The sequence below is a fragment of the Amia ocellicauda genome, chromosome 6, assembly GCF_036373705.1.
Source record: "Amia ocellicauda isolate fAmiCal2 chromosome 6, fAmiCal2.hap1, whole genome shotgun sequence".
NCBI classification, from domain to species: domain Eukaryota; kingdom Metazoa; phylum Chordata; class Actinopteri; order Amiiformes; family Amiidae; genus Amia; species Amia ocellicauda.
This window is the reverse complement of record NC_089855.1, coordinates 13,420,968-13,434,123: the sequence shown is the minus strand read 5'-3', so window position 1 is coordinate 13,434,123 and position 13,156 is coordinate 13,420,968. Positions and strand designations below refer to the sequence as shown.

The 13,156-nt window shown below is 37.1% G+C and overlaps 1 protein-coding gene across 4 annotated transcripts in view; it reads left to right on the top strand.

Moving 5' to 3' along the window:
- atp11a (ATPase phospholipid transporting 11A) overlaps nt 1-13,156 on the top strand; it is an 82,704-nt gene that overhangs the window by 24,216 nt on the left and 45,332 nt on the right. For all 4 annotated transcript variants that reach the window (XR_010816979.1, XM_066706186.1, XM_066706185.1 and 1 more), the window contains exons 2-4: nt 11,434-11,556; nt 12,563-12,652; nt 12,880-12,960. Coding sequence is in view for 3 of the 4 variants with exons in the window: in XM_066706186.1 (XP_066562283.1) it covers nt 11,434-11,556; nt 12,563-12,652; nt 12,880-12,960 (294 nt within the window). In the remaining variant the exon portion in view is untranslated. The remainder of the gene's footprint in view (nt 1-11,433; nt 11,557-12,562; nt 12,653-12,879; nt 12,961-13,156) is intronic.

The following is a 13,156-nucleotide window of genomic DNA, read 5'->3' as shown; positions in this document are numbered from 1 at the left end:
TGTCATCCCCTTCCAGATTTAAAATGAGCCAGCCATTTAAATGAACCGTGCTGGAAAACAGGTGTCCTCTATTACCAACATTTTGTTAAGGGGAAACTCAGTATTGCCCCTCAACATGGCCCCTGTAACCTCCCAGTATCCCCAAACAAATATGGCAGCTCCTACACCCCTGTTCAACCCAAACCAAAGAATGAAAACTTATTTTGTTTAAATTTACCCTTTGTATTTCGGCTTGGCCTTATCCTCCCTCATAACAGGCAAGTACTGACTTTATTTAAACCCTTTTGCATTTCTAATATTAGAACCTCGGACAAAGTTGTTAATTCTATTTGTTAATTTAGGTTTAAAATCAAGGGATGGGCCTACTCCATCACAGTGCGTATCAGTCTAATATGTTACAGCTGCTGGAATTGTAATGTCACAAAGAATAACAGACTTTTTAAATCTTGCAAAATATGGTACCACCTCTGGCACCATTGGGGGATATCCATGGCACTGGGCTCATTAAATAGGCCGTGTCTTATGGAAGCAGATGCATATGGCAGGGAAATATGGTGAAAATTGGGTGCATGTGTTATTTACAGTGCTCAGTGCGGAAGTCAGCAGAAACCAAAACAAACCCAAATCTAGTTATTTTTTTGATGGTTACCAGTATTTTTTTCCTTTTCCTTTTCCTTCATCCCTTCAGGCTCTCACTCTTAGGGGTCTAAATAGAAGAATCTGGTTTTTAGCACTCTGCAACTAGGTTAATTCAGTGCAATGGATATCAAAAAGACTTTTAATCTGAGGTTAATAATGAATAACAAAAGCAAAGCGGGTCAGAAAACTGCAGGCACCAAGGGTCTGTGTGTGAGTTAAAACTCCTTACAATGTTAAAGATTCTTTGCCTTAAAATGGACACGACACTGCTAAATTGATGGAATAATTCCCCATACTGTTCCCCTCTTTTATATGCATTGAGAGTCTTGTCTTGACACAGGATTTCAGCAGCAGTTCTGTGATTTGCAGACACCTACAGTAATTGAGGTCAGGGTAGATTAATACCCCAGGTACACTGCCTGCACAATCACCTCACTAGGCAGCCACGAGATCGCAGTTTAACTTCATTCATAGCCACATTTTCCAACTCTGATCCATTCATGTACGGTTTACCCTTGTCTGGTCTGTGAAGAGTAAAGGAGCTCATACTCCTATTCATAAATGGGTTTATGATTTGTATTTGTAGTCCTAACTGAGACATTTTGTGATATTTGCCAGTTTTATTTCAAGCTTGTTGAATATTCAGGGAGATTTCCTGTTGTCTTATTTATTTGCCGTTTACAATTCTGATGAACTATTCAAATATATAATAGTTTGCTTTAGCTTTTAAGAGCAGGACACCAGCACATAGTACTTTTCTTTTCAGCCTAGCATAACACATGCAGACAAAGGTAGTATGCTGACAAGCTATTTTGTTTCTCAATACCTCCTTTAAAATTGCATGTGCTTAGTATTTTTTTTTAATTAAACAAATGGTGTACAAAGCTGGGCTTATATTTTTAATATTAAGTAGTTGTATATTGCTTTAACAATGCTTTGTTTTGGTTTTCAACAAATATCAAATTTAAGAAGGACTGACAGTTTGACAGTTTAAAGTGGAATTTCAAGTGTTAAAGACTGGTAGGGAATGTCAAAACAGGCAGTTCAACTGATGTGATGTGCAACAAATATTAAATTATTACAGGAACATTGCTGACACAAACCCTTGTTTAATAATTAGTACATTTCTCAAGTTATATTTCACTATACAATTGGACTGCTGACATATGGTCTTAACATAAAATAATGTACAGGTGGGCACAGAAATAATAAATATTGCATTTGAACTAAAGACATGTTCAACAGATCTGTGTTCATTGGGTAAACCTCGTCCGTGCTAGGCTAATCATGCAAACATGTGTTTTGCCTGTTTCTTTGTGTGACTTTTAGCGATTGTACCTGATGCATTGCTGTTAGAGCCAGGCATCTGGACCCCGTGATTTCTCTTATCTGTATCCCCCAGTGTATGTACCATGTCGTATATACTGCCTCCATCTGTGTCATCAGAGCTGCTCCACACGTTTCTGTTAAACAACAGGCTGAGAAAGAGGGAGGTGGGTGGTGCTGATGGTGAGCTTGGGGGACGGTCTATATCTCCTGGCAAATAATTATTGAATCCCGCTGTCTGTTGATGCTTTTACAATATTGCTGTCTGACAACAAACTTAATATGTAATTATTATAAAATGGGACCCTTTTGTAGAGCTGTGCTGAAGTTCAAAATGGACCCTGCTAGTTTACACTGGCTAAATTGATTACAAACCCAAAGCAGCTCCACAGAACCCCTGCGTGCTGATGAAATCTAATCTTCACCTCTGTGGTTTTCTGTCACTGCTGATAAGCACCCTGTTCCTCAGATGGCACTGCACATAAAATATGGATGTCGTTGTTAACACTAGGTGATGGGTACAAAGCTGGAGCAAAGCAACATAAAGGGAGCACTGAAGCAGCTGGATAGAGGGACTGATGAAGCTGGTGATTAACCTTTGATATTTCAGTCAAAGAGTTACTGCTGCTCATTGTATAATACCATAATTATGCCTGGGTGCTCTTCACCCTACGCCGTCCTCATTTTGCTAGCTTAAGACGCACTTTGGTTTCTTGTGCCCTCTGAAGGTCACCTGTAAATTTGTGAACCAGCCAAGCAGAAATATCCTGGTGATCTTAAACCGATAGACAGTCTATTGATGGAAATATATTATACTTACTAAAATCTGGTAGTGTATATTGTAGCAATAAGCCTTCAACTATAAAATTATGTTGAGGGAAAAAAACGTTTTTAAAATTGTCCCCAGGTGAATAATGTAGTGCCAAACCATCTGGTTGATTTTGCCCATCTACATAGCTGAAGTGTACTGTACTGTTATCAATGAACAACCCAGGGTAATTGGAAAGTGGAATATAAAACGCTGGATGTTTCTAAAAATATAGAGACAAAAGAGCAACATTGGTCAATTGCAAGCAGCACTATTGATTTTTACCTTGCTTTGCTTTCTATAAATAAGCAAGGTAAAAACCTGACCTTGCACTATTGAAATGTAAAATAATTAGAAATTAAGAGGAAAGTACGAGTATAGAGATACTTTTAACTCTGTTTTTAGCCTAGGAATATATTTTGCCTTTGAAAAAATCCAGGCACTTTAATGCACTGCCGACTTGAGAGACGGAAACCAAATTAATAAATGCATTGCTTAAGTGTGCTGCAGCTTAAGACAAAGACTAAGTACCACACACAGTGGTGGTGGCTTAAAAACTAGAGTAGGTGTATTTAGAAGTCTTCAAGACTAAATTCACTCTCAAACTGTAAGATAGGAATCAAACCAATCCTGAGAATTTTCCTGTTATCTCTTATGCAGGTTTAAATAACTCCAATATACTGGATAACATAACAGATAAAACCTAGCTACTGATTAGGAAGCTGTTCCTATGATACCCTGTTTTCCTCAGCCCGTATTCTCTCTAGTTTTCTTTACTCGGTATCCTGTATTGATATTGTAAAGTGTAATTGATGTTTATCTAGGAAGCGCTAGAAAGATTTCTGAAATGTGTTTTCACTTGACATAGTTGCGTTATGAGATTTGAGGCCATTTAGTATTCTATCAGTTCTGTGCAGTTCTTGCAGACATAGACCTGATCTGACAGACATTGACCTTTACAGTGAGAGCAGCATGGAGGACTGAACAGGGCTTTTTGCTTTTGTGAGAAGAATCATCATCATTATGTAAACAAGGCTTAAAGGCCACAGCAGATTACATTTAATCACACTTGTCATTTAGATTTGAATGCGGTCTACTCTCAATGTATCTTATCAAGTACATTTGGTATTGATAGAAAGATATTATTTTTATTAGTATAATTGGATAAAATAATATTATTGTACGGTTTCTCTAACTTCATGTACACTTTGTCCTTGTAACATTGGGAAAAAAATAAGGCATTCTATATTTTTTCCCTTTTTTCATTACAACACTTTATAATTTTAAGTATTTACCTTGTCTTCTTTGAAACACTCTGACACAGCTGAGAGATCCTCCTAATATATAAATGTTTTCTGCAGCAGCCGTGCCCCACTTGTAAATTACTTCTGTAAGCTGACAGTAGCTGTAATTGTTTTTTGATTTGTATTTATTTTGTGATTAATATCTTTCCTGAGAGCTTGTGTCTAATCTGATCTTTGCTATTTTGATGGTGACAGACTTCCTTTGATATGATAAAACAAATAAAAATTACCCTTTGATGTTGACAGCATGTATCAATGAGGATAAATGAGAAGCAAGATAGTCTGTTTTTTTGTGTGGCTAGTGTATTAAAGAAACCTGCTGATTTAAATGTATTGGTGAATGTGCTTCAAATCCAATGTGTTTAATCTCTGGGATCTGGAGTACTGGAAGTAGGGTAGTGACTCGACCCGTATGCCTTAGAAACTGTCTGATTAGACAGTTGGAAGAGCTTAGGGTTCTTATGCATTGACCTATTCTTTCAGGTCCCAAATTACATGTCTTGAAAAACAGTTTACTGTTTATATTAAGTTCTGCCTCTACGGTCTAGTACTTTTTGGAACAGCATTCAACCTGTTGATAAAAACATCACAATTTACCATTTGGTCAACAGATTTATCCTCCCTTTTGTACCTCACAGATGATACAGTTAGAAGATTTAATCTTGAAATGCATTACTTTGTACCTATTGACTCTTTGTCAGCCGAGATAGAATTGGCTTTACATCTTGTATGTGTCCTTCCAGAGTAATGGGTTTCTTTTACTCAAAATATATACACATATAAAGAGGCTAGATATATTGGTTGAATCTGTTGTATATTATCATATATCTTTAGTGAATAACCAGCTCACCATATTGCTTCATAGTGAGTAATTGCCTCGGTATTCTGAAGTGGTTGTGTGTGGGGAGTATTGTGATTTTCTCTGACAGAACCTCCTGTACAAGGAGAAACTTGTGATCAAAACAGAAAAATATTTGTAAAACTTGCAAATGCACCAGCAATACATAGGACACACTGTTTTGCAGACTGGAATGTCATTGTCAACCTTTGATTTATCACCTGTCTTTCACATCCCTTTTACTTTAAAGCATATGTGATAGGGCTGAGTGTCAAATGCTAACCAAATAAATCATAATTTTAAAAGTAGGTGTTGACCAAAAATATATATGGTCTAAGAATCAGGTTTACTTTTCAGGCTAAATAATGGTCAAGGTACTCTCCATTAAGGTGTTTTTAATACAGAGACTTTAAAGTTAAACTGAACAGAGGTTGTTATTGGTATAAGACCAAGAAGTATTGCTCCTTACTTTACATTATCCTTACACTTTAAATTATCTTGATTGTAACTTTATAGTATTGGTATAAACATGCCTTTTTGGACTCCACTGCACATTGAAGTTGCTTTGTTAATGGCTGTGTGAAATAATATATTTACTTGATATTCCTAACCCCAACACAACCTCTTCTGAACTACCGCGGTTAACACCATTAGTTTCTTGTGTTTTGGCACTGAAGTGTAAACGGACTCATTGGATTTAAAAAATCCTGCAATTAGAAGTCAGTTTTCAATGTTATTAAGTCTTTCATTCTATTATTGCTGATTATTGTTATCAATATAGATATTATTATTATAAAGAAGCGTGTGTTTAATAACAGACATGGACAGCTGATATTGTCTGTAGATTGTATCCCCTGTGCCTTAAGCTGATACGGAATCTGTCGATACTCTCAGACACATGCATTTAAAAATTCAGTGGTTCTCATTCTCAGGAGTTGACACAATCTCTCAGACTCCCAGTAGCATTCGCAGCAGACTGCCATTTGGCTCACTTCATACTTTATAGCCTTTAAAAATCGTCTTCACCCTCTACATCCTCTTGGATAAGCTAATGGACTCATGCCATGTCTTTGATGGTTGTTTCTTAGAAATAAAGCTTTATTTGGTCTGAACTGCAAGCAAACAGCCAAAGAGGAAAGCCATGGGCTGGCTTTACTATACTGAGCAGTCTGCAGAATTGTGATGCCTTAATATTTAACTTTGTTGGTGAAATACTACTCTGCTGAGGTAAAATCTATTGTAGTGCTTCATCTGCCTACATCATTAACTTATATCATGAAATGTCGCTTCTGGCAAAATGCCTTGCATTGCATTGAGTCCTCCTTGACAAAATGTTGACAGATTTCTTGTCATGTTGTGTTTTAATTAGGCAGAACAAATGTCAATACACAGTTAAACAAGTAAATTCCTCTTACAATATGATCTCCTATTTCAGCAAATTTAATGATTAAAAAAATATATATATATATATTTTTAGGACAATGGTTGGTTAGATCTATCCTTTTCATCGGGTATACAAATGTTTTGAATGTATCCATTAAACTTAAGTTTTGCATGTTTTTAATGATAATGAGAAAACAGGCTTAAACAGTGTTTTCGCATTATTGAAATGCAAACATGTTATTACAGGACAGAAATGTTGATTTCACTGGATGGTATATGTTTAACTTAAAAAACGTTCTCTTCCTTGAAACGGAAAGTTGCTTCCCATCAGACTCTTTTCTGGCCTCCACTGAAATCTTAGTGTAAATAACTGAATTATTTTCTCTTTTTATGATTTTCCTTTTGTGATAGCAATGCCAGTAAAGAGAGCAAAACAATCATCCTGCCAGAGATGGGGCTGTGGCCCAAATTCAGATATTCCGGCAGTGTTTAAAAGTCTTGCGAGGAAGTACGTGGTAGTGGTGCAGTAGTTGGTCGTTTCATGTTGCTGACTGGCTGCATTCCCAGTGAGCTACAAATGAAGACATAGTAGAATTTGCTGCCTTGCCTTTGATTAGATTTAACTTGTTTGCTTTGATAGTGTGATTAGTCATCAGGGCTAACAGGAAGGCAGAGTTTAATGGGAGGCAAACACTGTTCTGCACAATTTCATAATGGGGAGTGGCATTAAAGAACACTGTAGATCAGGGGTTCCCCATGTCTGGTGATGGACGGCCAATTTCCAGAGGTTGCATGGGATGAGGGGCCACAGTCAAAAATGAACCACCAATGAAAACGAAATGTGTCCCAAATCATACTGTTTTATTTCCTATATATTTCTGTTAGGCAACATGTATGAAATGTAATTGTTTTAATATTTTCCCCCAAATGATATGCACAATTTGTAACAGAACATCTTTAGAAAGTGTAAAAATAGATTAAACGTTCACAAATGGGGGGGGTTGAATGTTGGCTTTGGGGGGCCGCACCAAACATCCTCGGGGGCCGCATTTGGCCCCCGGGCTGCACTTTGGGAACCCCTGCTGTAGATGATGTTTGCAACTCACTGCTGGCTGTATTGTGTATGTTCCCAGTTCTAAAAAGTGTTCTGTAAGTTACTTTGTACATCTGGGTATGTCTTTACAGCAAGTCATTGAACTTGCCCATTTCATGGCATTAACAGACAGGACCTGCTGTTAGTTATACTTCCAAAGAAGACCTTATTCCCTCATTTGTCTAATGCTCTTCCCCTATATGTTTGCCAGGTTAAGTAATACTAAACCTATAAAGTTCTGTCTGTGTAAGCTAGCCTCAAGCACAATAATTAACCCTGGAGTCTGTTCTGAAACTGGGACAGTACAGTTCTCCGAAGCCCACACGTTAATGGATTACTGTCAATACTGATTACACAAAAAAGGGAACATCTTGCAGTCTTATTAGCTGTTCATGAACAAAGACTCCTGAGAAATTTGAAAAAGTCGACTAGTCAAGAAAGAAAGAAATCCTTTTTCTTCTGTGGTAGTTTGGTTGTGCGATTTTCTCTTCAGTATGCCTGACTAAAGAATTGTTGTTTGTTAGATGAACGCACGCTGACTGTAGTGTAGAGTGCACTCTAAGCAGATAGGATTAGAGCTGATTGTAGGGATTCAATGATGACGAAATCTGTTATACCAGCTGTTGAAGCTCTTAGCCCCTAAGCTGCTCCACAGTAGTAGTAAATATCACAGAGAAAAACTGGATATAGTCAAAACTTTGATACTGTAGATGATGCAGTATCTTTCCATCTTGAGAGCACAACATTTCAGTGGTTGCTCTATCAAAATAAATACATTAGTAATTGTATAACTGTAATGATTGCATTTTACTAATTTGATTGGGATTTTGTAATGTGATTTCTTCATGTTGGCTAATGCACTTATTTTCTAAAACTAGGCCTAGGAAAATAAAATGCTTCTTTAACCAACAACTTTTTTTAAACTCATCTTGTTTTTTTTGTATGACTGCTCTACAACTTTTCTGCCTCATTTGCAGGTTTCTGTGTGAGTCATGGCACAGAGTCAGTCCCTGTCTGCATTCACAGGTTTATTATTTTTAGGGAGTGGACTGCACACTGAATCTGTCACTTCAATGCTGCACTGAATGGAGGGAAGTTAAGGTTTCCATCTTTTTTTGGTAGAGTTGGCATATTCTCTCCTGTTCTTTCACGGATGTGAAGTATTACAGCATGCTACAGACACCGCAAATTCGAGGTTCTAGAAATAAATAAATTAATCTACACCTCTCTATTTCGTAATGTTGAAAATATCAGTATTTATAGCTGGATTACACAGTTGTTTTTGCACTCCGCTTGAAAAAAGGAAGTTAGTGACGGTATCTTCATGGGTTCCACCCTTAAACACGGAAATTACCATATATGTTTGAGAGGCGGAAATTGTCAGGAAAAAGTTAATATTATATGGTCCTCTTGTTTGGCCTTGTCTTCGACATCTTGTCTTTAAAGAAGTTATAATTGTTTATTGAGAGTAGCCCTAATTCTTGTGTGCTTTCCACTGATGTTCAGCTTGTCATTAAAGAAGAATATAACTGACTCTCAACACCTAAGGGTAGTGTTTGCTGTTGGACTCAGTATTTATCTGTTGCTGTTGTTAGTTCGTACAGTGTACTTGGACTATGTACAGCGAACTAGCCTTACTGGCTTGTACCGATTTATTCAGAGCTGGGTTCTTACCTTTCTCAGCACCCACATTATGCATAAATCCTGTCATTAAGTCATAACTACAGTAAAAGATTAACATTTTGAACAAGAACATTGGGAAGTTAGGCTGGTTTCCACTGGTCAACACTGTGAGTCTATAGTGTAATATTTACTTTGAGTACTGCAGGGAATCAAATGTAGCATTTAAGTTAGCTACAAAATAAATACGCTCAGAAAGAGATTCCATACTTTTGCTCTTGCAACACTCCAGAGTGTTGAATGGTTTAAAACCATGTTTGGGGGGCGGGAAGGGAGAATTTTACCTTTGTCTTTGCCGGTACCTGCAGGAGGGTATCTAACGGAACTAATTTTCCAATCATGCAACCTTGTCTGGAGTCTCTATTAGGATTCTGTGAACAGCAGCTTCTTTCCTTCAGAAGCGCCTCGGGCCGCTGTCCTGTGATGCTTAGCTATGTTATACTTCTGACAGCTCTAAATGAGTTCTATTATAGAAATTGCTGGTAACAGATGTGTAATCTTCCTGGGCAAAATGTGGAGCACTGTGGATAAAAATAGCCTTTAAAGTAATAATAGCCTATATTTCATGCCTTATGTAACGCTTAAAAATGCAATGGGCTAATTTCTAATCCCTAGTGAAGAAGATTGAAAGAATAGCGCTGCACTGGCCATACTGTCAACAAACACCAAGCCCGCTGCTTCTGCCAGGTACTTCACAGTACCCCTGCTCATTGACTTCGATAACACTGAAATAATTTATTCCGAGAAGGTTTCTGATGCTTTACAATGAAAATGAATGTACTTCGATATAGCTCAAAATATTACTGCAGGTTACACTTGTTTGTCAGTGAAAAAGTATGAATAGACTTCAGATATTTAAATAGGGAGCGAAATATGATCCCTTTAGTCAAGCAGCATATCCACAACATGCAAACTGTACAAAAAATCATATGTAAAAGGCAAGAATTACAAAGAACATTTTATGGATTTTGAGTGGATGTGAGGTCAAATGTGGCTCATTCCTGACCTCCTTCGTTTGAATGTACTGTTCAGTCAGTACTATGCTGAACTGTAGTTTTGACCATGTTCTGTAACAAGCATACAGTAATCAGCTCTACTGCTATTACAGAGCTAATTAACGTGGTATTGATTTTATATTTGTTTCAGCTTTTAAATTGTATCCATCTGTTGAAAGAGAGGATCTACTAAAAACAACAGTTGTCTTACTCTGAGTCATATAATTGCCATCCAGTATTCTGAAAAGGCCCTGGGAGAGATTTCAAGATTCAAGTCATTTGAATATTCAGAGGCTGGTTACGGCTCCACAGGGTGATTCTTGTAGTCGGATATTTCCTTGGGTGTGTTGTGAGGTCATGCTCGAGTGGCTGATGTAAGAAGAGATTCCTTGCCTGAAATGGAATGGAAGAATATTAATTTTAGATTACTTTTTGTTGTCAATCTACAGTATCTCAAACCGCATGTCTTCTGTCTGGACTTTTTAAATTTGATTTGATACATAATTCAATTATATTTAATCTTTTATCTCGTGAAACTTAAATTCTATTTAACCTGTCAAGTAAAATAAGTTGCTGCACATTATTTTAATTTTGTGCAATTTCACAACACTTCAGCACCATTTATTACTGTTTTTAAGTGTCAGGAGGATAAAGACTGGATAGACATTGAATCTATACCTCGTCTCAGCCTGTTACAGAAAGTGAAATGAAATGAGAGGAAGAGTATTGTCAAAACCTATGAGCGTATAAAAAAGAAAACCTTTAATGTCTTCCAACTTGATCTTAACATGCACTTTACCATCTGAAAAGCTTATTCTGCTCAGGCTCCTTGTATCTTCAGAGTTGATGGCTCACATTGTTACCAGAAGCTCCCTAAATTAAAAGACATTCACAGGGAACCCTTAGCAATGGAGGAATTTTTAATGGAGCAGATTGACTTAATAGTGCACTGTTCACTGCAGCCTTGGCCTGGTTTTTCTTTTTCACATTACAGGTTATTTCTCTTCTAGAATGATGTAAACACCAATACAAAATAATCTCTACTTATCACAATAAGACGCAAATGTGAGTTGAATTATTCAAATTCCCCACCTCCATTATGTTGTGTTGGTTTGTCATCTGTATTATTATTATTATTATTTTTATTTCTTGGCAGATGCCCTTATCCAGGGTGACTTACAACATAAGTGCTAACAAAGTGCAAAAATACAGAGAAGTACAAGGCATCATCTGTAAACCTTTATGATCTCTTTCACGAAACTGATGAGCAGAAGGTACCTTGGATGGGGGGAAAAAAAAAACAATGGGAAAGAAAGTGTTTGCCTGTGACTCCAGTGGTCACTAACATTGGTGGTGTTGTTTTGCAGTGTGCTGGAGAAGAGAACTGGGTGGACAATAGGACGGTATACATTGGTCACAAGGAGCCCCCGCCAGGTGCAGAGGCCTACATCCCCCAGAGATACCCCGATAACAGAATTGTCTCCTCCAAGGTAGAGTCAACATCAGCCTTTACGTGCCAATACTTCTACTAAGAGCAGTGTCAGTGTCTTTCAAAGAACTTCATTATGAAACAGACGTATTTATGTCTACGGTCTTCAGATAAACTTATAATTTTTTTAAAGGCTGAATGGCAAATTTAAATGTTACAATCCAAAACTTGGATCTAGGTTAACATCTAAATTAAGTCTGGGAAAGAGCCAAACTCCTTAAGCCATCAATTAGGAGCTAATTTGTAGTACATCTATTATCCCATAATGACATTAATGTGATTATTCCAGTTTAAATTCTGATTTGATGTTTAAGGAAGGTGCTCAGTAGTATGTATCTTTAGTCAGGTAAAAAGAAAATACATACATTATAAAGATACTGAATGAAAAATTTAAAATACTGCAAAACAATCTCTGCCAAGGCAGCTGAGGATGAAGTTATAGTGCTTGTTATAGTGCTTTGAAGCATTAGGTCTGAAAGGTAAACAAAGATAAACAAATATACTTTATAATTAATTTGCCTGTTGAATGTAATATTTTCAAGCTGAATGAATCTAGTAGAGTTAAAACATTTCAGAGGCACCCAGCACAGCATCATGCTGTTATAGTGTAAGTATGTCTTGCAGTGAAAAAGCCTAGTTTTCAGCACTTAGTATTCTCTCCAGGTCATTCTATATTAAGGGAGAGCAGCCTGTCTTGTTTTCCTCCTGGACTTCTATCAAAACATTTTTGAGTGAAGTGCAAAATGTCAACCTATTGGCAACACACATTTCAGGCATCTAAACTAATTCTGCCAAGAACGAGGACATCACTCCTGTGAGCGTCAGTCAACAGGCAGATTTGTGGTTTTTCAATTGATTTGTCTTTCAAGAATAAGTATCAGTCTGATTTAATACTAGGTCAACATGGCATTATAAAGACAAGGGTGTAGCACAAACTCGGCAAGGAGGTTTATGGACTTAAAATATAAATGGAACTGAGCTTTTTTTTTTCTCTTTTTTCCCCACAGTATACTTTCTGGAACTTCGTGCCGAAAAACCTTTTTGAACAGTTCAGACGAATTGCAAATTTTTATTTCCTTATAATTTTCCTTGTGCAGGTAAGATATATTTTCATATTTTTTTTTACCAGACAAAGTGAATGTTCCTTGCAATCTGATTTATTAAAGATATTTTGAAAAGACACTTTAAGTGCATAGATGATTTTGAATTACCTAAGTATTACCTAAATGAAATTCAGCCTTTTTGATTCTCCTGTGTCACGTGACTATGAGAGGGGACAGCAGTATCTGATTACCTGTTTTGTTCCTTGTTTTCCCTATTGCAGTTGATTATTGACACCCCAACTAGTCCCATCACCAGCGGACTCCCGCTCTTCTTTGTGATTACAGTCACAGCTATCAAACAGGTGAGGAGAGCACTCCCGGGCCCCGGGAACGAGTGGAGCTATTACAAAATTGTATAGTAATGATGTAGTCTGCTAACATTTGAATCCATACCTTTCTTCCTTGGAGTTTCAAGATTATAAAAACTGTCTGCTGGGTTTATTTTATTACTGTGCTAATTTTGGCTGAGGTTATGGAAGAGCACAGGGATTAATTGAT